General features: G+C 48.3%; 1 protein-coding gene across 5 annotated transcripts in view; it reads left to right on the top strand.

Moving 5' to 3' along the window:
• Positions 1-1,730: 1,730 nt before the first annotated feature.
• BCL11B (BCL11 transcription factor B) overlaps positions 1,731-24,736 on the top strand; it is a 192,574-nt gene continuing 169,568 nt past the window's right edge. Inside the window, exons 1-2 of one of the 5 annotated variants that reach the window (XM_069637727.1) lie at positions 1,731-2,642; positions 23,910-24,275. In XM_069637727.1, the coding sequence (XP_069493828.1) occupies positions 2,585-2,642; positions 23,910-24,275 (424 nt within the window). In that variant the 5' untranslated portion in view covers positions 1,731-2,584. The other 4 variants (XM_069637728.1, XM_069637730.1, XM_069637731.1 and 1 more) reach the window with 4 other exon arrangements.

The following is a 24,736-nucleotide window of genomic DNA, read 5'->3' as shown; positions in this document are numbered from 1 at the left end:
GTGTGTGTCTGCATCTGTGTGCAGGAATGCATACGTGTCCCTCTATATGGGGCGTACATGTGCAATATATACATATATGCGGACGGGGCAATGTGACAGAGTTGTCATTGGCCGGACGAACTTATCTTACATCCCTTTCCCCGTTCGATGGGTTGCGAAATAATGACCATATTGTGCTGTCTGCTGATGCACGTATAGATGTGTGTGTGCCGAATAGTGGCAAGACAGAATCCTCCGAACCAGCGATCAATAGTTATGTGACTGGGCATTGCCAGTCGGGTGATAAGTCTGTGTGATGCTGTGCGTGGTCATTGCCAGTTACGTAACCCTGTGTTTTTGTGTATAGGTCTGTGTGATATTGTGCGTGGTCGTTGCCAGCTACGCAACCCTCTGTTTTTGTGTACAGGTCTGACTGATGTTGTGTGAGGTCATTGCAAGTTACGTGACCCTGTGTTTTTGTGTATAGGTCTGTGTGATATTGTGCGTGGTCCTTGCCAGTTACGTGGCCCTGTGTTTTTGTGTACAGGTCTGTGTATTGTTGTGCGTGGGGATTACCAGTTACGTAACCCTGTGTTTTTTTGTGTATAGGTCTGTGATGTTGTGCGTGGTCATTGCCAGTTACGTGTCGCTGTGTTTTTGTGTACAGCTCTGTGTGGTGTTGTGCGTGGTCATTGCCAATTATGTGACCCTGTTTTGTGAATAAGTCTGTGTGATGTTGTGCGTGGTCGTTTCCAGTTACGTGACTCTGTGTTTTTGTGTACAGGTCTGTGTGATGCTGTACGTGGTCATTGCCAGTTACGTGACCCTGTGTTTTTGTGTATAGGTCTGTGATATTGTGCGTGCCGCGTGGTCATTGCCAGTTACGGGAACCTGTGTTTTTGTGTACATGTCTGTGTGATATTGTGCGTGGTCATTGCCAGTTACGTGAACCTGTGTTTTGTGTACATGTCTGTGTGATATTGTGCGTGGTCATTGCCAGTTACTTGAACCTGTGTTTTGTGTACATGTCTGTGTGATATTGTGCGTGGTCATTGCCAGTTACCTGAACCTGTGGTTTGTGTACATGTCTGTGTGATATTGTGCGTGGTCATTGCCAGTTACGTGAACCTGTGTTTGATGTTGATGCTGTGCGTGGTCATTGCCAGTTATGTAACTGTTTGCACACTGCATACATTAAAAACTGCCTCTCACAATAATAAAATATTGCCTTTTGCAAAAGTCATTTCTTTCTCTCCCTCTTTTCCCTGAAGCAGCAGGCAGCCGTAGAGGGAAGGCACGAGGAAGCGTGCCAGGTGAGGCGGGCTGCCTGGGAGGAGAACACGCGGGTTCAAGTGGGCGTGAGTGTCCATTCAAAAATGCGGGGGTGGGGGGGTGGGGGCGAGTGACCTTTGCACCGTAGCGCCTACATTCAATTCAGCTACTGAAAAAAGCCCGAGACCCTCGGGTACACAACACCCACCACTGTGCCCTCCCCCCTCCCCAACAACGTTGTCTTGGCTCTTCCGAATTGTCACAACTCCTGCAAGAAAGCAGGCGATGACACGAAGGGGTGCACTGTCTGCATTCACCCACTGTGCACCCTGTGGCTAACTTTTGTAGTAAAGAGTGGGGGTGGGTGCTGCTGAAGCTCACTGGGTGCAAAGGGGAAGGGAGTGAGAGAGAGAGAGAGAGAGAGAGAGAGAGAGGGGCGTCAACTGCTCCAGAGCCCCGGCGCCTGCGGAGCGTGTGCTTTTCGTGTTGTCTTTCCAGGGTACAGTGTTAAAAAGCCACCACTAGTCGCCCCCAGTGCTCCTACGCTAGACGGTCTTTTTGTCTCTTTAGCGAAGATTAAACGTCACGTCCGCACTTGAACTTGAATGTTATCCCATTGTACGGAGTCAGACCCAGCCACAGAGAGGCAGGGAGCTCCCGGAGAACCAGGGCTCCGCCATCTTCAGGCTGCGGACATTATTAATAGTAATAGGCAGCCAGGCAGAGGAGGAGGAGGAGGAGGAGGAGAGAGCAGGCGAGCCCTTGTCCTCAGTGCCAGCCAAGGGGGGACTCCCGCCGGTGCAGAGTGCTGCCGCCGGGCACTGCGAGCAGAGGAGACACTGCTCCTGGCCACCCCTGAACCCCGAGCCAAGGGTCAGCGCTTCATTTTGGGGGCTTTTCGACTCCTTCTTTTGGCCAGGCACCGCTTTTTATTTTGTGTTTTCTTTTTTTTTTCTTCTCTTGGTGGACAAGAAGAGCAGTTGCCACATTTTGCTAAACAGCCCTGCGGGAAAGTGGCACGACTTCGGGCGCACACACAAATATTGACAAGAAATTGAACCCCACAAGAAGCATTGCCAAGTTCAAGGACAAGGTTGTGGAGAATCCCGAGTGTCCGGCTTTTTTTTTTAAAATTAAAAAAGATAAGAAAATTAATTTGAAGGAAACGAGATTTTCAGGGAAACGAGATTTTCTTCTGTGACTTTCTTTGCCCGTGAAGAAGAGGAGAAGACGTTTGGCAGGAAAAGGAGAAGAAAAAAGAAATAAAGTCGTGGGAAAAGAAGCGAGGACCCAGCGCTGCTCTCCGGGCAATGTCAGTGTAAATGCCAGGGCAATGTCCCGTCGCAAGCAGGGAAACCCTCAACACTTGTCACTGAGGGAGATTGCCACACGTAAGTTTCTACCGCTACCGCGGGGCGCTGGGGGCAATGTCTAGAAAGGAAGGGCATACCTTCAAAAAGAGGGGAGGGAGAGCAAATGCACCGTTTTCACATGCACACTATAAACTGGAAAATGCACAAAATACATCTTGACTTTTGGAGGGGAGCTCGAGCAGCTGAGGGTGCCAAGGTACACAGGATTTGCTTTTGGGGGAAGGGTGGTGGGAGGGTGCGGGGCGCTGCTGGTACAAAAAAAAAAAAAAGCGAAGTGTTGAAAGTTGGCGAGCGCATGGGGTTGTCTCTGACAGGAACGAAAGTGGAGAGGCTTTTGGGAAGGCAGATCCCGAGGAGAGCGGAGCGAGGCGCGCGAGGAGGCAGGGGCTGCGGCGGCAGCGCCCGGGGTTTGCTTCGGATTTGTGTCTGTTCTGTGTTTGTTTTTTTTTCTCAACTCCCCCCTCCCCCCACACACACTTTTTTTTTGCTATGTTTGAAGTTGAGGAGGGCAGACAGGGAGAGGTGAACCAGGCTGGGAGCTAATGACAAACACATGCGCTGCCCGGGTGCATGCTGCTTCGCCGCGTGCCAAACACATGCGCTGCCCCGGTGCATGCTGCTACACAGCGCGAGCAAGTTGCGCTCGCAGAAAAGAAGGGGAGCATTTCGTGTAATCTTGGGGTGGCGGCTCTGTCAGCGGGAGAACCTTTGACTGGGTGGGGGTGGCGTCTGCATGGTGTGCCCGCAGCTTGGAAGCGTGCAGAGAGGACGGTGCACTTTGTTGATGGTTGTGTTTTGCACGTGGGGTGTTCATTTTTTCAGCGCCACGGATGAGGAGCGAGGCTAAAACGCAGACTGGCTCTGCGGCTGCAGGCAGCACGTTCTCACGCGGGGGCTGCGAAGGGTCGAGGGTGGAAGGCGGCTGCTGGCGGGGGCAAGGGGCAGATGTGAAAGGCCGGAAGAGTGCCTTTACCTGGCAAGGAAGGGCACTGGTGAAAAACAAGACACGGGGAAAGAACGGTACCCGGACTGAAAGCACAGGCGTGCACCTCTCGCCTGGGCGGTGGGGGTGACCACCGAGACAGGCTTCAGTGGGGGATGAGGCGAACAGAGCTGTCAAGTAAAGGCGTGAGGGGGTGGCCTTCCGAGGCGAGGACCCGGAAAGAAAGACTGGGGGCGAAAACACCGTTTCGGGTGCATCTCCCCGATTCAGTGCGCTACTTGCACGTGAAAGTGATGTGGTGATTGTGGTGGGGCGGCCCGCGAGCACCCCCTTCTTAAAGCGAAGCAGGGCACACCATTCGAGGGTTAGACCGAGTACCTTTAGGGGGGACAGTGGTCAGCTTGGGTCCCGCTTGGCCGGAGACCTGGAACTCGGGTCGCCTGGCTGCAGAGGCCGTCCGTTCTGAGCGCCCACATGGAACACTTTTGCTGCGTTGACAATCATTTTGTGCAAGGGCACCTCACTGCACCCTAGTGCAAGAAACGGAGGTTGAAATAAGGGGGTCTAGCCTTCCAAATGGAGCTCGCGGCTGCTGTCGGCTGTAAAAGGCGGGCTGGAGAGTCCTGGGCGCTGCAGTCAGCCGCCCCACCCTCCCCCGTTCTCTGTTCAGGGCATCCCCCACCGGCGGCGCCCGCGGACCCTGGACAGGAGCCTCGGCTCCTGCACAGCCCTTCCACCGCTGCCGCCTCGGCTACAGAGCCGGAGCCCAACCCGCCCCTTCTCTCCCCCTCACCCCACCCCACCCTCGGCGCCTGTCAGCAGCCTGCGCGCACATGGCCGCGGCAGCCGAAAGAGCCGTCAGTCCCAGGCACCACCGGCGCTCCGAATATGTATGCCCCGTTTTACTACCCATTTAAATAAATAAATAAAGATGGGCCCGCACTCTCCATACCCCACTCCTCCGCGCCGGCAGGGGCGCGGGGAGGAAGGCGTGGGAGCCGTCTGCTGTCCAGCATTCCGCGTCCCCCCTCGCATTTCGCCAGTTGTGCGTTGGTGGGATGTTATTTGTCAACAGAATGTCTCTGGTCTGCGTTGTTTTTCCAGGATTTACGCGCAGGGACAGCTCTTTTTTTAATTGTATTCTTTTTATTAATGTTACTCTCACCGCACCCCCCCTACACAAAAACCTTTACTAGCTTTATTTTAAAATTCTTTTTTTTTGGCGTTTTTATCATTTGTATTGTTACGGGGTCTGCAGACTAGATTGGAGTCTCGTCAGATGTTACATGCATAATCCATCGCCCCCCCCCCCTTGGCCCCCCTTTTCCTGCCGACGTGCTGCACGTTATATATTTTTATTTTGGGGAGGAGGGTGATCCGAAATCGAGTGCTTTCTGGAGGCGCCGGAGCGCGTTGGCTTGAGAGGGAAGAGGAGGCGGCGTGCAAGGAGCAGGTAGGTTGGGGGGTGGGGTGTGGGGGGCAACAGAGTCTCCGCAAAAGAGGATACCGGGAGCTTCAGGAACATTGGCAGGGGGCGACAGGACCAAGGCTGCAGAGTGTGAGCTGGGCGCTGCATGGGCACACATCTGCTAGTGACAGACCGTGCAGGTGTTTGGGGGTCACTTGGAGAAGAGCTGAGGTCAATGTGGGGGGGGGGGGACGCCCAGGGTGCTCCTGGGCAGAGAGAGAGGTGGCCCACAGGCACAGGCTATGCAAACTGGAGGCAGTTGGCAACAGGAATGGGCGTTAGAGTTGTAGTCAGTGGTCACCTGAGGTGGTAGTGGGCTCATGGCACCCAGATGGGCAATCTGAAAGCGAGTAAGCGCTGGTCAGTGTAAACATGCTGGGTTGCACCTAGCGTAGAGACAGGGGGTTGCGTGAGTGCACCGACGACAGGGAAGGGGTAGTGGGCACAGGAAGGCATAAGGGGCTGGGGGCACCGCTTGTGATGAGTGCAGCGGCCAGCTTTTGCGTCCAGGCAATGAGAAGACGAGTGAATGGGATGCCCGGGGCAGCTGCGGGCGCTAGCTATGGCTGCCCAGAGGAATGCACAGGGAGTTGCGCGGGTGCATAGACGAAAGGAATGGGACCAAGTGCCGCACAGCGGCCGCCATGAGGCCAGCTCCACCGCTCACCTGGCCCGGACCTCTGCGAGCAGGAACTGAAAGCGCAGGTTATCACAGGAACAAAAGGGGCTGATGGGACATTTGCACCAGCGCACAGGGAATCTTTTGGGGGTCCGCGTGGGCACGGGTCAGTGGCGCGTAGAGGGTGGGGACTGGGTAGTGGTTTGCCTGTGCACATCTAGGGATGCACGCGAGTACGATTGCACGCCTCCCACCCCCTGAATGTCGCTGGACTCATGTGTTCAAAGCGCATTTGCATGCCACGTGTGGGTGAGAAGCAGTGGGCAGGACGCCTCGCTGCACTGGCACGTGTTCAGGGGGACATGGGCAGGCTGTCTTGGGGTACCGAGGCTGAAGGGGGGGCTGGCAGCAGGAAACGCAGACATTTTAAGCGCAAGAGCAGGGACGGCGCGGGAGTCTTCCAAGACCAGTCCGCAAACCCAGAGTCCACGAAAGGCACCGACAGTGTGTGTTGGGGATCCGGCGAGTCACCCTTCTGGGATGCCCCAATTCCCCTGCATAAAAGCCAACTCAGCACCCCTGCACACCGCCAAGTTCACGCTTAACGTGGCTTGAATGATGGTGGAGTTCGCCTGTGACAGGCGCGCCCGGACATTGCGTAAAGGGACACCGCTGTGGGACACCCCTTTACTCCGCCGCAGTGGTGCACGTTCTCCCGTACACCCGGGGCACTTCTGCCAGTGCAATAGCTGCGCAATGGTTAGGTTTGAGAGCAGAAGCGGGCACGTGCATTTAAACGTGTGCACAGCCAAACACGGTCTGGACGGTGCTGGGTCCCAGTAAAGCTTCGGATCACAATACTAGTGATGGCCCTACTCACAATTTCTATCGTGAAACCCTTTAATGCAACCGTGATCTATTAACAAGGGCTCTACAACGTGGGCAGGGCTAACAATATACGGCTGTTTCTCAAAGGGGGTGCTGGCCACTTCACCTTTTTACCTAGGGTGAGAAAACACACTTGTTCTGCTCTGTCCGTGGGGCGGTGTAGTGTGGTCAGCAGAGTTTAGCACTGCTCTCCCTCGTACCTTTTTCTGCCCTGTCCCTGTGGCGGTGTAGTGTGTGCAGCAGAGTTTAGCACTGATATCCCTCTTACCTTTTTCTGCCCTGTCCGTGGGGCGGTGTAGTGTGTGCAGCAGAGTTTAGCACTGCTCTCCCTCTTACCTTTTCTTCACTGTCCGTGGGGCGGTGTAGTTTGTGCAGCAGAGTTTATCACTGCTCTCCCTCTTACCTTTTCTTCCCTGTCCGTGGGGCGGTGTAGTGTGTGCAGCAGAGTTTAGCACTGCTCTCCCTCGTACCTTTTTCTGACCTGTCCCTGTGGCGGTGTAGTGTGTGCAGCAGAGTTTAGCACTGCTCTCCCTCTTACCTTTTCTTCCCTGTCCTTGGGATGGTGTAGTGTGTGCAGCAGAGTTTAGCACTGCTCTACCCCTTACCTTTTTCTGCCCTGTCCGTGGGGTGGTGTAGTGTGTGCAGCAGAGTTTAGCACTGCTCTCCCTCGTACCTTTTTCTGACCTGTCCGTGGGATGGTGTAGGGTGTGTAGCAGAGTTTAGCACTGCTCTACCCCTTACCTTTTCTGCCCTGTCCGTGGGGCGGTGTAGTGTGTGCAGCAGAGTTTAGCACTGCTCTCCCTCTTACTTTTTCTTCCCTGTCCGTGGGATGGTGTAGTGTGTGCAGCAGAGTTTAGCACTGCTCTACCCCTTACCTTTTTCTGCCCTGTCCGTGGGGTGGTGTAGTGTGTGCAGCAGAGTTTAGCACTGCTCTCCCTCCTACCTTTTTCTGCCCTGTCCCTGGGGCGGTGTAGTGTGTGCAGCAGAGTTTAGCACTGCTCTCCCTCTTACCTTTTCTTCCCTGTCCGTGGGATGGTGTAGTGTGTGCAGCAGAGTTTAGCACTGCTCTACCCCTTACCTTTTACTGCCCTGTCCGTGGGGTGGTGTAGTGTGTGCAGCAGAGTTTAGCACTGCTCTCCCTCTTACCCTATCCTTGCACTGGGTGCGGGCCAAGGGGGGCTGCGTTAATATTGTTTAACACCTCCAGTGACTTCTTGCCTGGGCAGGGCAGTGTTTATACAATGCAGGCGTTGCAAAGAGACACAATTTGGAATGTTTAGTGGACTTACACATCACGTACACTTCTGAACTAATACGGCAGGAAAACATGGCATCAAATGGGGCAATGCACTTCAGACTTTTATTCGCGTTTTGCCTAGGGGGGGACGTTACAGGGACCAGGGCAGATGAGAATGCCTGCCCGCTTGCCACCGTCCTTCGCCTCGGCACAGGGCGCTACCCAGGACCTTTCTCTTCCGGGTGCCTGCTTGCCTTTCGCCTTTCCCTCCCACGTTGCACACTCGGTGCTCTGTTGCTGTGATACATAACTCTCCAAAATAAACGAAGGACCCTCTTGCAACAAAAAAAGGAGAAAGAAGTACAAGTCACCCAGCTGAGCCCTCCGGCTGTATTCAGCAACTGTTGGCCGCTAGGGGGCGCTCATAGTCTGTGTCATGGTGCTTTGTGCCCTGATGCGCGTGAATCGCTCTGAGAGGAGAGAGGGGGAAGGAGGGGGGTGTTCATGTTTAGGCTGTTTACAGTCGACGGGGTGGTGTTGTGAAACGTAGTATTGATTTTATTCCCCGCAATAGACTACACACACACACACACACACACACACCTATATATATTATCTCATATTTTCAATATCCGCCCGAATAAGTGTGATGGGAAGCACGACAGCCGAGCAAACAAATGACTTTTTTAAAAGCCCAATTAAGGTATCAATTTCTTTCGAGTCCACACTTTCTCCATTCCCGTTGGCCAACATGGTACACGCACGATTCATTTATGTAACATTTTTTTAATTGTACGACTCATTTCGACTAACCCCGCGGGACTACGTGCTTAGATTGTGTTTAAGATTAGAAATGAAAGTGACGCGCGCTGTCGTGTTGCAATTGTTACTGTGTGTCGGCGCGGACTTGGGCTCGTCTGCGCGGCGTGCATAGGGTCACTTCTATATAGAGAGCGAGTAGGTCTAAGGGTCCGCCTTATAGCGAAGGAAGAGGTCCGAGGCTTCGGCTGTCGTGCAAACCTCGCGAACATCAAAAGGCTTGCGATTGCCCTCTGCCCTTGTATTCAAGGGGGCGTTTTCCTTCTGTTTCATTTTGAAATCACAAACATGGTTCAGCGGTGCTCAGACCGCAACAGTGACCTTCGAGCTAAAGTCCGGGGGAGCGTGGGGTGTCATTTCATGCCTGGAAAAAGTGATATTGAAGCTTGAAAGATAAAATGGACGAGACATTGCAAACCCCCCCAACTCCCCCCACACCCCCCCGCCCCACCGCCGCCATGTAGCCCAACTTTGAGCCTTCCGAGCTCGTCGGAGGGGGGGGGGTGGGTTTAGAAGATTGCCGTTGTGCATCTCAAACTTGTCACGATCTCACAGGAGTTGGCCAAGCCAAGCCATGGTGCCAGTAAAGCACGGCCCCAGAACGTAGAACGGGTGAGGTGTAAGTTAGAAGAGCACAGTAAAAGGACCCCCCGCCCACCCCGCATAATATTAAATTGTAAACCTAGAACTAGTGATGTGTAATCAAGAAAGACCTCCCCTCACTGCATATTAAAATGTGATAAAAAGCCGATAAGCAACAAGCACCCTGGAACCAGGGCTACGCATGTTATTTCTGGGACAGTGCACCTAAACTCATTGGTACATAAAAAGTGGCCTGTATCGTATAATTATATTTAAGTTTGTATAAATATATGGAATATATTCTCACATATGTGTCCATATATATGCAGGATCTTCGCTATCATGTATGGACGTATGTATTTGCCCACCTGTATGTGTGTGCGCCCACATACAAACACATATTTACACTCCTCGACATGCATACTTATGTCACTGCTTTTTGCGTAGCACCAAAGCACCACCGTGACAGCATCAAAGCAATGGAACGGAGCGGCTGGTGACCATGCAGATAGCAGCGGTGCGTGGTATAAATCCCAATAACACGTGCAGGAATGTTCAGGAATGTCTTGGCTAGCCAAGACCATCTCAGCGTCTCAAAGGAGGCGGTACTTAGGCCGGTTCTATCATTTCCAATTGGTGCACCTAAAATACAGCGTTTCTGAGAGAAAGGCATATCAACTTTGTAACCTGGGTTGCATCGGGGACAAACAGCCACCCGGCAGGGGGTGTCTGGAAAAACGTTAGACTTAATGGTGAGAGTTGTACCATTATAATAATGAAGGGGCATGGTTCGCAGTTCTTTTTGAAAATCTCAAGCTTTTGTGTCGTTCTGTCGTCGCGCAAGAGATTGCAATTTGCATGCAGGCCGCAGCTATGTGTGTCTATTGAGGCTGCGGCATCACATCCGGTAGCTTGAGAACCGCTGCGAAACGTGAGAAGGTTAAGAACCCCCGAAAAATATATTTTCTCAACGGTGTGTGTCTCACTTTATAGCGTTAGGTAATGCGGCGGCCAATCAATCGTTCAATTAAGTAGTTTAATTAAAATCAAAAATAAAATACCTGCAGAAAGTTCAATAATGGTTAGTATATGCCTGCATTGCACAGTCATGAAGTCTTCTTCAACCTCGAGATATTGTGAAATTGACCTGCGTGTACATTTCCGATAGATTCAGAGTGCATTCCATGATCTATTTCATAAGAAACTGCCTTTGATACTGTTGCCTTTAACCGTTGTTGACATTTTTCCTGAGAGAGCATTCCTTTTCACTTAAACAGAAGAGAAATATATTTAACTTTAAAACAAAACTAAGATATATTTGTTGGGGAGGACAGGCTATTTTGGTTTATTTAATTCAAATTTCCAAATTCCTTTATAGCCTAGAAAAAAAATCTTCCTGAAGGCAGGCAATCTTAAAATAAACAGTCAATGTTTAAAGAAATTATCCACTGATTTTAAAAAATATATAACTAGACCAACCCTACCCACCCAAAATTTCAGAACGATATCATGTGCTTTTGCCAGATGCATGCAGCAGCAATCCATCAAAGCAAAAACTGTTTTTTCTTGAAAAAAGAAGCCTCTGCGAATTAAACATGATATCGGTATATCTTTGAACTCCCCGTGGAGATTGAACACGTTCAACAGAAGGAACGCTTGTCTGTGAGCGGTGTAAATACTTATCGACAGAAAGGTGCCAGGCTGGTGCGTACTGTAAGGGCATATACCGGGCAAACGAGGATAAACCCCGATATCCTCCACTATTCTTGAGACAGAGGCCCTGCACGTGCCAGTGGGACATACTGCCAGTGCTCGCTGGATATCGGTTCAGCATAAACTCCCCGCGCAACACAGACAAAAGTATCTCCCCAAGGATAAGCGTTCGTAGATGGTTTTGTGCTTCGGCGAAACATAAAGCCAAACAAATCACAAAATCTCTGTCACACGAGGCAGTTTCTTATTATGTGCGTTTACGAACATCGTAATTAGATCGGCTACACCGTATGTGTAAGGGAAAATTTGAAAAATAATATTTGAACTTGTCCTCTGTTTGGTATTTTCTAAGGAGAATTATAACATGTTTGGCAGCATAATATTTAATTAGGATCTGTAACGTCATGGAAATAGGGATACATACTTGAGCAAATTAGGCATTACATGTTGCTAAACTCAACACCAGTCAATTGACTTGCAATTTGCCAGCAGGTACGATAACAATCAAAGCACATGCAATATATCACTGTGCTTCTTGCGAACATGTTACACCCGCAGAGTTAACGCTAAGAAATACTATTGTTACACCACAATGATCACTGCACGCAAGAAACAGTACGGGTACATATCTTGTTTTTACAAACTACGAGTAGCCATGAATTGATCACGCGTTCCTTTAACAGTTCATCAATCTCGACAATAATCTACACGCTCAGAGGATGTTTGCAGCGTGTCAATAGTATTGGTTCTAGGCACTGAAAGGTGTTGATTATTGTTTAAGGCTGATCAGTATGTTCGGTGGATAGCCACCCTTTGTCAAATCAGATGATACCATCAGGTTACATATGTTATTTATGCCCAACGTCAGTGATAACACAGTTTTGTTCCTTGGAAGGCGATGAGGGTGTAAAAAGTGCTGGGCTTCAAACTACCAACAGACAGACAGAAGAGGCCCACATGTTAGAAAATAGATAGGGCAATTTGTCAGCACACACAGCTCCAGTGTTCATAACCACAAGTCCCCGGGAAGCAACACCTGCACACATCAATAGCTTAAGGGGCCATTTCTCAACGGCGTGCTTCTAAGCAAGGAAATAGCGTTGCAGATGTAACATGGTTCCTTAAGTTTGCTGTTTCGTTCTTGAAAAGTGCGTCAAGAGGCAGCAGCTTGACTGCTGCTCAATTCTTGCCAATTTTCTGTATTTCTTGGATTTTGCATGGGAGCACCCTGCTGCTCTATGCCACATCACAATGTCTCAGGAAAATGCAATGTTGAATAAGATATGGGACAGAGAATGCATAATACCAATCATTGGGGAGGTCATGGTAAATACAAAGGGCCCTGGTTGATGAACCTAGAACAGTTGCCCGATTGTAGGTACCGCAAGTTGAATGTGCTTGGTAAGGTATCAAATACCGGTTGATATAGGAATTGATGCATAGTTTTGGTGTAAGGTCACGGCCCAGACTTTGATACAGAAAGGTGTTTGTTTTTAATGAACTGAAAGATGCTGGCACTCGAGGGAAGAGGTGCGGCAGCAAGACACACAATGAGCTCTAAGTGTGACCGAAAAGAATACGCCTGGGTGTGAATTGGGCCAACGTTAGTATTTATTGTGCCATCAATGATAGAATTTTTTCATAAACATGCCACGCTTAGCAGGAGGAACGGAGGGAAGCACGAGAACAATCAATCACGGCCGTACAATATACACAGTCGCAATTGCGTCACTGATGGAGACTACGCTATGCCTGTGGTCGTCTGAAAACGTTCACTGGCATCGTGTGGCAGGCACGACACACCATCCACATCTCGAATTTGAGAGATTTTTAGAGTAGCGGTTGGACACCAATGGTGATGAATTTCTTCTTTGGGGGGTCTGACACCTTTTGTTGGAAGAACAAAGATAATACAGTGTCAGCGGGCAAATTAGCATTTCAAGTGAGTAGCTTAAGAAGGAGCCATCTTTACTCCTGACGGAAACATATCCTGTAATCCCTTACTTATTCGTGTAGCTCTGATAACCTAGAGCCAGGATTTAGTGAGAAAAGAATAAAAAGTTAGTTGATGCGTCAAATTGTGTAAGGCATATTCGTTGTTCGAGAACATGTTGCCTGAATGTACTCCACCTTTGCATAAACCCATGTCTTCACCATGTTAAAGCATAAACAGTGGGTGCACGTTGTGGTATAAGCTAGTGAAATAAATACAGAACAATGGGTATGAGGGGCTAGCTCAGGTGGGATGTCGGCTTTGTAGCTACAAGGAAACAAGTAGCGCAAAGAGTCGGTTGCTACATGTGAAGCCAATTACTGACTCTGACACAAGCTCAAGGCACTAAGAAAGCGAAAGAGACGACTTTCAGTCTTACTAGGGCTGCCAGAAATTGAAAGAACACCACATGTTGCGAGTAAGTGCCCTGGCAGAGTTTTTGGCAAGGAAGAAGCGAAGAACGCACTTCTTTTTTTGCAACAAGGACATTTGTGTGTAGAGTTCCAGCTCGGCTGTTAAAGTAGACATTCTGTATCTCTTCAGATATAATGGCCAACACTGCAAAATTGAAATGATTTTAAAGAAGCGGGAGTGCGGACCGGAAATCGTCTTGTCGTGTCTTACTTGACGTTCATAAGTAGAAGATATGCTTGAGGCTTATGTGACTAGATCGCTAGAAGGATATGATGTTAGGCAAAGAGAACGACTGAAATCTTAGATATTGTGATAAGCAAAGGGATCGGCATATGTATTTGAAGCATGCGCAGAGCCACCTCGTACTTCATTTAACAGCTAAATAATTTTTAGGCCTGCGTGCATTTAGAAGCATAGTGCCGAGGGAGTCATGAAGTCAGGCCCTCATCAGTCAGAGTGCATAAAATATACAGTATCCACTGACTGGCATATACATTGGTTATGCCACAATTGGCAACATTTATCTTAAAAGACAGTGGCCTGCTTTAAGGAAAGGCCTTCTCACAGTTGTGCTACCAGTTGTGCTACCCGCTTATTGGGGCTGGGCAATATAGACCAACAGTCATATCTCTATATTTTTGGGCTGAATGGCGATATATATCTTCATATTGTTTATGCGGGTTGAATGCTCAGTGGTAAGCCGCCAACGACATGTGAGATGTCACAGGCACCTTTATTTATAAGACATTGATCAACATAAAGTGAAAATGCAGGGTTCCTCTTCCTGTGTGAGAATATACACACTGCTGCGTAAATATCAGAATGTAAATACATGTTTTTATTATATGAAATAATGCATATCTATGTATATATCTCAGTGTTAAGGATATTGTCTCATCCTATATCGATTTAGAAAATGTATCAAAATTTTTCAAAAACTCGATATATCGCTCAAACCTACCACTTATGCTACAGTGTGTGTGCCCCCCATCCAAAAAAAGAACAGGGTTATCAGAAAGCATTCCCCCCCCCCAAAAATGCATTTGGAATAGAAATCTTTGGATCACTTAGATATTTCACATATGCGTAAAAGGATTGCTGTCAGGTTAACCGTGCAGAAAGTTCTGGATAAATGAAACGCTGTCCGGGCCTGGCAGTTTATTGTGGCAGTACATCAAAGGGCGGTGTGAAGTGGAGAACTCTGGAGAAGCCTTCTCGTGTGACATAACTCAAGCCGGGCAATTGGGAATCATTATTGGCCGCTCAAAGGCAGCCATTCTTCTGTGGATTACCTGGTCAAAAGACCTTTCTACCAGATGCCGCCTTCAAACCAGAGAAAATGACCCAAACTTCACTTCCGATCTCTCACAGACGCTCTGCAATATACTGGAGAAAGAGAAGGGTGGTTGAGTTTACGAGCTGCATGAATTAGAAATAATCGCACTTCGCTCATCGGAGCCAGAATATCTCATCTGATCCCGGTGGAGGGTAGTTTTATTTTTTCCACCAGGCACACCTTTTTAGTACGTCCTTGCGAACGTCTATCCTGCACCATATACCATCGTTCTAGCCTGACAGCTTTTTGGATATTCACCAGGACAGCACGACACAACTCCAACCGCTGGGCGTGGCCTACAGCCCTCCCTTCTAGGACATGGCTTCTCATGCAACTTTCACAAACCTACCCCACTCCCTTGCAATTGGCACAGGTGAACGACCCGGGATTTGCTTCTGCCCCTGCGTTGCCATATTTTAAGAGCGACAGAAACCCTTCATCAGGGTGCGCAATTTGTTCTCACCATTAGCCATTGGCTGTTGAAATTTGACTCTTGATGGGTAAAAATGGTGTGCTGTGTGTACGTACAGAATTGTGGTGGCTAGTGGCTTTTTATGGCTGGCTCGTAGCTTGCAACTTGAATTTTTGGCCCTTGCTCTACATATTTCTGTCTTGCATATTCAATAATTTCCCTACAGCCCAGCCTCTCGACAGTTTTATTATTCGACAAGAATGATATATATAAATACATATTTACTGATGTTGCTGAACTGGGCCAGGCTAATTCAGGCATCAGAGCTTTGGGCAGGCTCTGTGGGCATATACATTCGTTTGTCAGTGTAGTAATCCTCGTACAGTAGGTTTTGGCAATTTAATTATGGCGGAGTGAACTAAATCAATCACAGCGTCATCGATGCTTAAATAGTGTGCACGTTGATTACAGACGTATACAGCGTCTAGCGGCGCATGCTATTTAGATATAAACACGGCAGCTCAGCTGCTGCAAAGCCTCTAAAAGTGCCTTGTTTCCGGGAAGCATATTTTCAGACTATCTCCCTGCCTTAATGTTTAATTTTCAATTTAATTCACACTTTTCCTTTCTTATGGTTGCTTAACGCTATGGAACTATGTGTTTGTACTGCACCACAGTAGTTTCAAAGCTCCAAATATACATTTAATATTACTTTTAAATAGCGATGCCTTGTGTTGAAAGGCATGCTATTGTGAGGAGTGCACCAGAAGCACAGGTTGTTGCCTTCCTCCAGGAAGGGGACACTCTCTCTTGCTGGTGGGCTTAAAAAAATGGGGTCGCGTTCAATGCGCGACATGCTATTCGGAGGCGCTTGCACCAGGTGTTACCTCGAATTTCTGCCTTCTTTAACTCACCACTTTTGGACAGCGCTACAGAAAATATTATTCATAGCCTTGTAGGTGCTATGACTTCCAGGTGATATCGGGTGAAAATCTACTTTCTGACTTCTCAAGGGCACTCTGCCCTTCCCAATGCCGGCACCTGCCACATTCACCACCTGTGTGCTGTTCTGCTTGGTGGTAAAATATTTTTTCAAGCAGAATATTTTGCAAGTCAAAAATTCAAGTTGCAAGCTACAAGCCAGACATCAAAAATTCGCCATCTCAATTCTATACATAGACAAAGCACACAATTTTCTACTCGCCAAGAGTCAAATATCACCAGCCAATGACTAGTGCACATTTGGCATTCTGCCTAAAGAACTTGTCTCCACTCGTGCACCAACCGATGCAGACCCCCTTTTTGGTAGGGGCGTTCGCAGTCAGGAGAAGGTATAATGACCGCTCTTTAGACGGAATGAGGTTTGGAAATAAGAATGCCGATTATGTCAGTACGATTTTTGCTTCAGGGAAGCTTGTGTGTTGTGTGTTAAGGTCTTCCCCAAAATTATTCCTGCATCCTTTTGTTATTTTACAAAAAAGAGATCCATCAGCAGCCCCTGGAAAACATCCATTAGACATGTCGATTATTGCTGCAAAATTTCACAGTGGCTCTGTTGAAGCTTGGAGCACAAATGAACAGTGCCGCAGTTAGTTCCTTGTGTCTGGAATGTGAAATACGCATGCACAAAGCTGCGTAAATAATCACCGTCAACTTCCTGCTTTTTTTTGTCTTCGTAATTGTGGCTCGTGCGGTACATTTGAGCGTGCTTTGTAGTTGCGCAATATGCTGGTGTCCTTTGTGACGCGTTATTATCCATGTCGCTCAGTACGGCTAGTACATTTTTCTGCGATAGGGTTGTCAAGGGTGTCGTAGACGAGAGTGTGCTCTCCTAGGGTGTGTTGAGAGTAGGTATCCAGGTCTTGGCATGACAGGATCCTCAGAGGTGGCTCCAGTAAACATTTCAGTGCATAGAGTGGAGAGCCATTCACATGCCACTGTGGGGTCTTCTCGCTGCCGTCGAGGTATCCAGCGCGTGGTCTTGCAGGATCATCAGCGGTGGCCCCAGTAAACAGTTCAGTGCATAGAGTGGGAGAGCCGTTCACATGCCACTGTGGGGTCTTCTCGCTGCCGTCGAGGTATCCACCGTGTGGTCTTGCAGTATCATCAGAGGTGGCCCCAGTAAACATTTTAGTGCATAGAGTGGGAGAGCCGTTCACATGCCACTGCTGGGTCTTCTCGCTGCCGTCGAGGTATCCAGCACGTGGTTTTGCAGTATCATCAGAGGTGGTCCCAGTAAATATTTCAGTGTATAGAGTCGGAGAGCTGATCACATGCCACTGCTGGGTCTTCTCGCTGCCGTCCAGGTATCCAGTGTGTGGTCTTGCAGGACCATCAGGGGTGGCCCCAGTAAACATTTCAGTGCATAGAGTGGGAAAACCGATCACATGCCACTGCTGGATCTTCTCGCTGCAGCCGAGGAATCCAGCGTGTGGTCTTGCAGGATCATCAGAGGTGGCCCAAGTAAACATTTCAGTGCATAGAGTGGGAGAGCCAATCACATGGCACTGCTGGGTCTTCTCGCTGCCGCCGAGGTATCCAGCGCGTGGTTTTACAGGATCATCAGAGGTGCTCCGAGTAAACATTTCAGTGCATAGAGTCGGAGAGCCGATCACATGCACTGCTGGGTCTTCTCGTTGCCGTCGAGGTGTCCAGCGCGTGGTCTTGCAGGATCATCATGGGTGGCTCCAGTAAACATTTCAGTGCATAGAGTGGGAAAGCCAATCACATGCCACTGCTGGGTCTTCTCGCTGCAGTCGAGGAATCCAGCGCGTGGTCTTGCAGGATCATCAGAGGTGGCCCAAGCAAACATTTCAGTGCATAGAGTCGGAGAGCCGATCACATGCCACTGCTGGTTCTTCTCGCTGCAGTCGAGGTATCCAGCCTCTGGTCTTACAGGATCATCAGAGGTGGACCGAGTAAACATTTCACTGCATAGTGTGGGAGAGCCAATCACATGCCACTGCTGGGTCTTCTCGCTGCCGTCGAGGTATCCAGCGCATGGTTTTGCAGGATCATCAGCGGTGGCTCCAGTAAACATTTCACTGCATAGAGTCGGAGAGCCGATCACATGCACTGCTGGGTCTTCTCGCTGCAGTCGAGGTATCCAGCGCATGGTTTTGCAGGATCATCAGCGGTGGCTCCAGTAAACATTTCACTGCATAGAGTCGGAGAGCCGATCACATGCACTGCTGGGTCTTCTCGCTGCAGTCGAGGAATCCAGCTCGTGGTCTTGCAGGATCATCAGCGGTGGCTCCAGTAAACATTTCAGTGCATAGAGTGGGAAAACCGATCACATGCCACTGCTGGGTCTTCTCGCTGCACTCCAGCACACAGAACTGTAATATTCCATGTGTCTCCTGAAGAAGTGTTGCATGTTGCCATAGAGTATTACATTGATGTAGGGAAAACTAGGAGCTCATTTCACAACCTTCGAAGTTACGGTGTGCACTTTATGAATACCACATCCATCCATTCCCTGCATGGACTCCTGCTCATTCTAATTAAATTGTACCATTTGACGGCACAGCTGGCAAAGTGATGACTCTTTCTAAATGAACAAGTAAGTGACAGATCGCAGGGATCGAAACTAAGATTGGAATAGCAGGAGCTAAAAGCAGCTCCTGGATATCCAGAATTAACCAGTCACCAGGAGCTACCAGTGGGGAACTAGGATCTAGCCCTTAGAGTTCTGGCAAATCTATGTTCCACATAAGATACAACTCATCCTTCATGTTGTCCTTTATACTAATACTTTAAATGTCAAATAGATGTGTCCTAATGTTTATTCATAGATTTCCCCAAATGCACAGCGCTAAATTTGGCATCAGTTGTCCTGGGGAGCCAAAAGTAGCTCCTGGTCGCAGTTGGTGTCAACCTAACCAGGATCACCTGGTCTACAGGCATTAGCTAAATAGCTACCAGCTCCTCTATATTTTGCGAACCCCGAGAAAATAGTAGATCTTTACGGAGGACTTGAAATAGGATGCGAGTCATTCTAGGGCAGACTTCAGACCCAGCATGCATCTGGAACTGAAGAAGTACCTTCACCTCAACATACCGCATGTCATGGCTAGCTTCAGACGGACAGAGCTATATGTAGTGCAGAGACATGTGAGCATTTCTCTAGTGTAAAGCCTCATCTTCAAAGCAACCCAAGAAGCTTCCTGTGGTGAGACGGAAGAAATAGCCAAAGTCAGGTCTGTAGGCCATTTAGCCAGTTCAATAGGCAATCATTCAGCCAATAAACAATGAAACCAGCCCCGCTGCCTGCAGAGATGCCATGCGGGGGTTGGTGGCTAAGGGAAGTAGTTATTTTACATAGCTCCCCACTCTGGGAATCTGTTGCCTGCCTTCTAGGTGCTAATCTTTGGTCCTCAAGCATCTGACAGCCACTCACCTATAATCATGGTGGTGAATTTGAGGAAATGGCGGTGGGACATGATCTGTCAGTTCAGCACGCGTGCGCGCACAGACACACACACCCACACCTTTATTAATTTCAGACGTAGATTACGAAACTGACTCCACATGTGACCGTGGCCATGTGTCTGGGTATTTGCAACGCGTTGCCTCAAACTCCTACTTTTGGTTTTTAGAAGCAGTTAATGTTTTGCAGAGGCTGGGAAAAAGCTGAAATAGTACAATTATGGGTCTTGGCATCATAATACAGTAGATATAATTATCTGCACATCATACTTATACGTTTATAAAAAAAGGAAGAAACTTGGGTAACAAATAACAGTAATTAAATCAGTGTGAGGGAAATACCAGCATCCGTGGAGCACAATACACAACCCATCCTTGCCACATAGGGAGAGCTTCACAGCGTTGCTCGGGCAATGACACACACCAGAGGCGATAGTCAAACTAATGGTTGCTGTGTGCAACTTATCGACAGTTTTTATAGTCAAAATAATGGTTGTTGTGTGCAACTTATTGACAGTTGTTATAGTCAAAATAATGGATGCTGGGTGCAATTTATCAACAGTTTTTATAGTCAAAATAGTGGTAGCTGTGTGCAACTTATTGATAGTTGTTATGGTCAAAATAATGGTTGGCGTGTGCATCTTATTGACAATTGTTATAGTCAAAATAATGGTTGCTTATTGCTTATTGACAGTTGTTAGGTTTGCTTTAATTGTGTTGCTGTGGTTCGTTTCAGGGACACAACAAGGTGAAGCAGTGCTGTGCCCCAAGGAGGCAGCAATTCATCCTGACAGGTTATTTTTTTCCAATGGGGCATATGTAATCAGGGATAGCTTTAAGCCAACAAAATAGTTACATTTTGTTCTCAAGGCATAGACTTCAAGTGAGGGCAGACAGCCTACAATTCACAGAAACCAAAAGCCACGTCAGGTGCAGCATCTGCTAAAAGCCTTTTACAATGACACAATCACATTGAAAAATGCTTTCTAAATCAGGCCTTTTCTCACAAATAAATTGGTGATGTCCTCATCAAATTGTAAGTTTGTAAATCGTTCTAAAATGTAGAAGGTAGAATGGAAGGGTGGGGTAGTACATTGTTTGCAAATGTGTTCATTTTAAAGCAATGCAGTGCTGTTTCCATGTCACTATAGAAGGGTTAATGAAGCATGTAATGTGGCATGTAAAGAATTGACAGTGGACACATGGGCCCAGAACATACAGTATTTGGCCAAGATCACAAGGCCCCGTTCCAATGCCATAGATCTCACCTCACAAGCTTTTTGGTCGTATGTCACACACCTTGTAAACAGCTGACTCACCCACCAATCCTCCTGCACGCCCATTCACCTCCGTGGGCTCTCACCCGCCAAAAACAAAATCGGGTGTTGAGTGCTCTGCACTGCAACGCCGCCGCTTCCCTGCAGCGGTACTGTTTTTTGTATTGCTGGCAACGTATAAGGGGGACCTGTACAGCGCCAACGATGGGTCATTCTAATGTATCCCTCTGAAGGAACACGTCTTAATCCTGGTTCATTCTAGCCTGTTGGGCTCCATATATGAATATGTTGGTGGGGTTCATGCTCCAAGGACTAATCGAAAATGGTACCGAAGGTTCAAAGTGAAGGGAAGAAGACATTAAGAAAGCTTTATAATGGCGCAATCCCATGGAAAAACACTCTCTGAATCAGGCGCTATATTTCTCGGAGGTCCTCTGAGAGGGATGAGATGCAAAGCTGCACGCAGGCCAGCGTGTTCTGTAGATCCGAGCCTCGAGGCTGCAGAGTTATCCACAAACTAAATAGTAACATCTGGCGTAGAGTAGCACTTGCAGCTGGTGTTTGAGGACTACAGAAACAAAATGGCTTCCGTTTCATACTGCCGGCGGCGTCGCACTTCGAAGCACTGAAGTCGTCGCCTGGGTGACCACCGGGCCGGGGGTAGGCCAATAAAAGATTGAACTATGAACAAGCGGCATGCGGGCGCCCAAGAAATCACTCATTTCCATATATTTATAAAGTAATGAATCCGGAACTGGCTTTCAACAGTAAAATATGGTAGAAGTAGAGGGACTAGAGATAAAAGTAGCAAAAGCAACCTGAATTAATAGAAAAGGCGGGCACACATATAAAAATAAAATTACACCTACTAGGCGGAGGTGGTGGAATTCTGCCATAAGGTGGAATCGGTAGCATTAAAAAGAGATCTTACTCCCGGAAACAAAGGGAAAATGTAAAGAAAGTATGAGTGGGAAATATTTAAACCCTTGACCTTAGCAGCCGTGAAACACGCCTTGCACAGGTAAATTGTTGTGTTTGCTGGTGACATCAACAGAGACATAAAGTAAGCCTGGCATGGATAATGTAACTTGCTTTTTTTGCCAAGAGCATGCAGTAAACGAGGGAGGCAACCCCCTTGCCCAGACCTTTTTCATTAGGGTGGCCTGATGAGGTCACTGGGGTGACACACCAAAACAAACACAGAACTGAATGCGGGCAGCGAGGCGGGGGCAGCGTTTTTATAAGGGTTGTCGTGACCCCCTCGGGCACCTCTTGGTGGCGCCACCTCCCACAGCTCTCTACGTAACGCAATGGCCAACCTTTCAGGGGAGACAGCTAGATATGTTATGGACTGGAGAAGGCACCCGGGCAAACTATGCCTGGGTGCTGCACCCAATAGCAAAGGCATACCTTGAATTCCTCCTGGAAGTTTCCTTTGTGGGAGTGGAAGGGTGACTATGACCCTCCATGATCCAGCTCAGATCTGACTCAAGTCCCTACCACCAATCCCTTGCAGAACAGCTCAGATTTCTGTTGCCTCCTCCCCTTCACTGACCGCAGATCACAACCAGTTGCCCACTTCACGCGACCTACGGTTTATGTTTTGGTTCAACGCATGAGTGTGTTTTTCCTTGCTTCATGCACAATTTGAAACCGCTACGGAATGAAACCACCTCACCTTCAAACCCAGCTAAGAAAGAACATATTTGCACATTTTCTAACGCGCTTAATACGCATTCTGTAGGTGCGGGACCGGGATTTGAACCTGTGTTGCTCTGCGTTGTCTTGCTTCCAAGACAAACACGTTGCCCTTGAGCTTAGATGCTATGGGTAGGCCTTACAGAAAACAGGGGGACTGGCAGTATCAGAGTAAGGGTTTTAAACAATTCAAAAGGAAAACCACTATCATAAAATAACCTTCGAGAATTCCCCTTGTTTGAAGGCGTGGCAAATGGTATTTTTTTTAAAGTTTTTGCAGGTATTGTCTTGCTCTCAGGGTATTCACAGCCTCTAGATCATGACATGTGGAAATTGTGCTTCTAGTTTATGTTTATCTCTAGCAGTGTACCCTATGACTATCCAATCTCTTAGTATAAGTCTAATGTGTGGCGTCGGCATGGTGTAGGGGTGCAGGCACTCATCGTACACAGAATGTGACGTTCCGTGTAGGATTTAATGGTGGCCAGTCTAGAGTATTGGCTATATCCTCATGCTTGCTTCATTCAGCTAAGCAGGCGTAGAGGAGAGCAAACACTGGGCCAACCGTCACCATGCAAATCCCAGGCGCAAACCGACACTTGGTGAACACACAGGCCACTCTCTCAGAATGTCACACTCAGCTACACCGCTCGCTCTCCTCCCTGTTCACAGACACAGCACACATGGCCTTTTGCAGCGAGTCAGCTAAAGGTCTACCTTTCGATGAGCGGAAGAAGAATCTTCATATGAAGAACAACTACATTACCCTGTTTTAGATTGAATCCACTCAGAGAAACCAAAAGAAACTAAAAAGACATGGAGCACCTCCAATGGTTCCTTGACCCATTAATGATAAATGCGCTGCTCCGTGATCCTAATGAATGCAATACGGTTGACTACATTGCAGAAACCAGTCGACCTCCATACAATGGGAAGTCCTTTGATATTCTGGAGATACCCTCATCCTCTTTGAGTACTTTTGGTACCTTTTTAACCATTTAATCTATCGAACAATACATACCGAGATAGGGGTTGAGTAAATGGCTGTAAATCCCCATCTGAAGTACTTTCATACAGAATTTGTAATATCATCCCAGCGGGGGTCACATTCTGGTGGACTGTTTTTCGTGTCCTACACACAAAGCTATACTCACATAACAATAAGGAGTGCACACCACCGTTTACTATGGACAGGACTCACAATTACCCGGGATAGCGTAGTTCTTCTTGAGGATGCACACTAGTGACTTTTTGCATTAGGTAAATTATATAACGTTTTCCTCCCTTTGTTGTGGTTTTTGAGATCATTATCCTAAACATCTGTTCCTATTAAGTGTGAGGTGCTGGATTAACTCTAATGTAATGATGGATCCTTACAGCCAATACATTCAATCCAAATGTGTTTTTTGAAGCATTCCGACACACATTTTGTTGTTTCTCTTTCCTGTCCCAATAAAGCTGAGGCACACCATGTGGAACCAGCAATCACAGATGAGGAGGAGAACTTCGCCGTACCAGAGTCCGGCAGCATCGGCGGCAGTGGCGGCAGAGACCCTGATTTGCTAACCTGCGGACAGTGTCAGATGAACTTCCACCTGGGGGACATCTTGGTTTTTATAGAGCACAAAAAGAAACAGTGCAACAGTGCTAGCGGCATCTGCTACGAAAAGAACCTGGATAAGAGCAGCCCGCCCCCGTCGTCGCGCCCTGAGCTTAGGAAGGTGAAAGAGCCAGTGGAGATCGGGATCCAAGTCACGCCCGATGAGGAAGACCGCCTTCACACACCTCCGAAAGGAATTTGCCCGAAGCAGGAGCACATTGCAGGTACGGCATGCTTCACGCGCCTTGACTGGAAATGATGAGGGCACGCATCACTGCCGGCTTGTCGTCAATTTCCACTGTTTACTGAAGGTTATGTGTACACATACATGTATATAGGGATACCTCTATATATATATATGTACTGTGCAGTAGTTTTCAAGAATGCAAAAGGCCGCAATTGGCTCAAAGTGTATGGAGACTTTGTGAATAGACAGACCACGCCCAGGAGAGCAACTTGTGTGTGTACATTCAGCCAAGCACACAGTAAAATGCACATCACAGAGGCCTCACCATGCCCCTGTCCTGCCAGCAGGGTTTTATATCCGGGCTGCTGAGCAAGGGCACTCGTCCTTTGATACTGGCGGGCAGAGGTATGTTTGTGCTGCTCTTGCATGGTACATATGTTGCTGTGTGCATGCGTGAATGTATAGTCACAAGCTAACGAGACATGGGATGCCATGTTG

The sequence above is a fragment of the Ambystoma mexicanum genome, chromosome 14 (assembly GCF_040938575.1).
Source record: "Ambystoma mexicanum isolate Mex_15411 chromosome 14, UKY_AmexF1_1, whole genome shotgun sequence".
NCBI classification, from domain to species: Eukaryota; Metazoa; Chordata; class Amphibia; order Caudata; family Ambystomatidae; genus Ambystoma; species Ambystoma mexicanum.
Note: the sequence above shows the minus strand (reverse complement) of the source record. Positions and strands in the feature narration are given on the sequence as shown.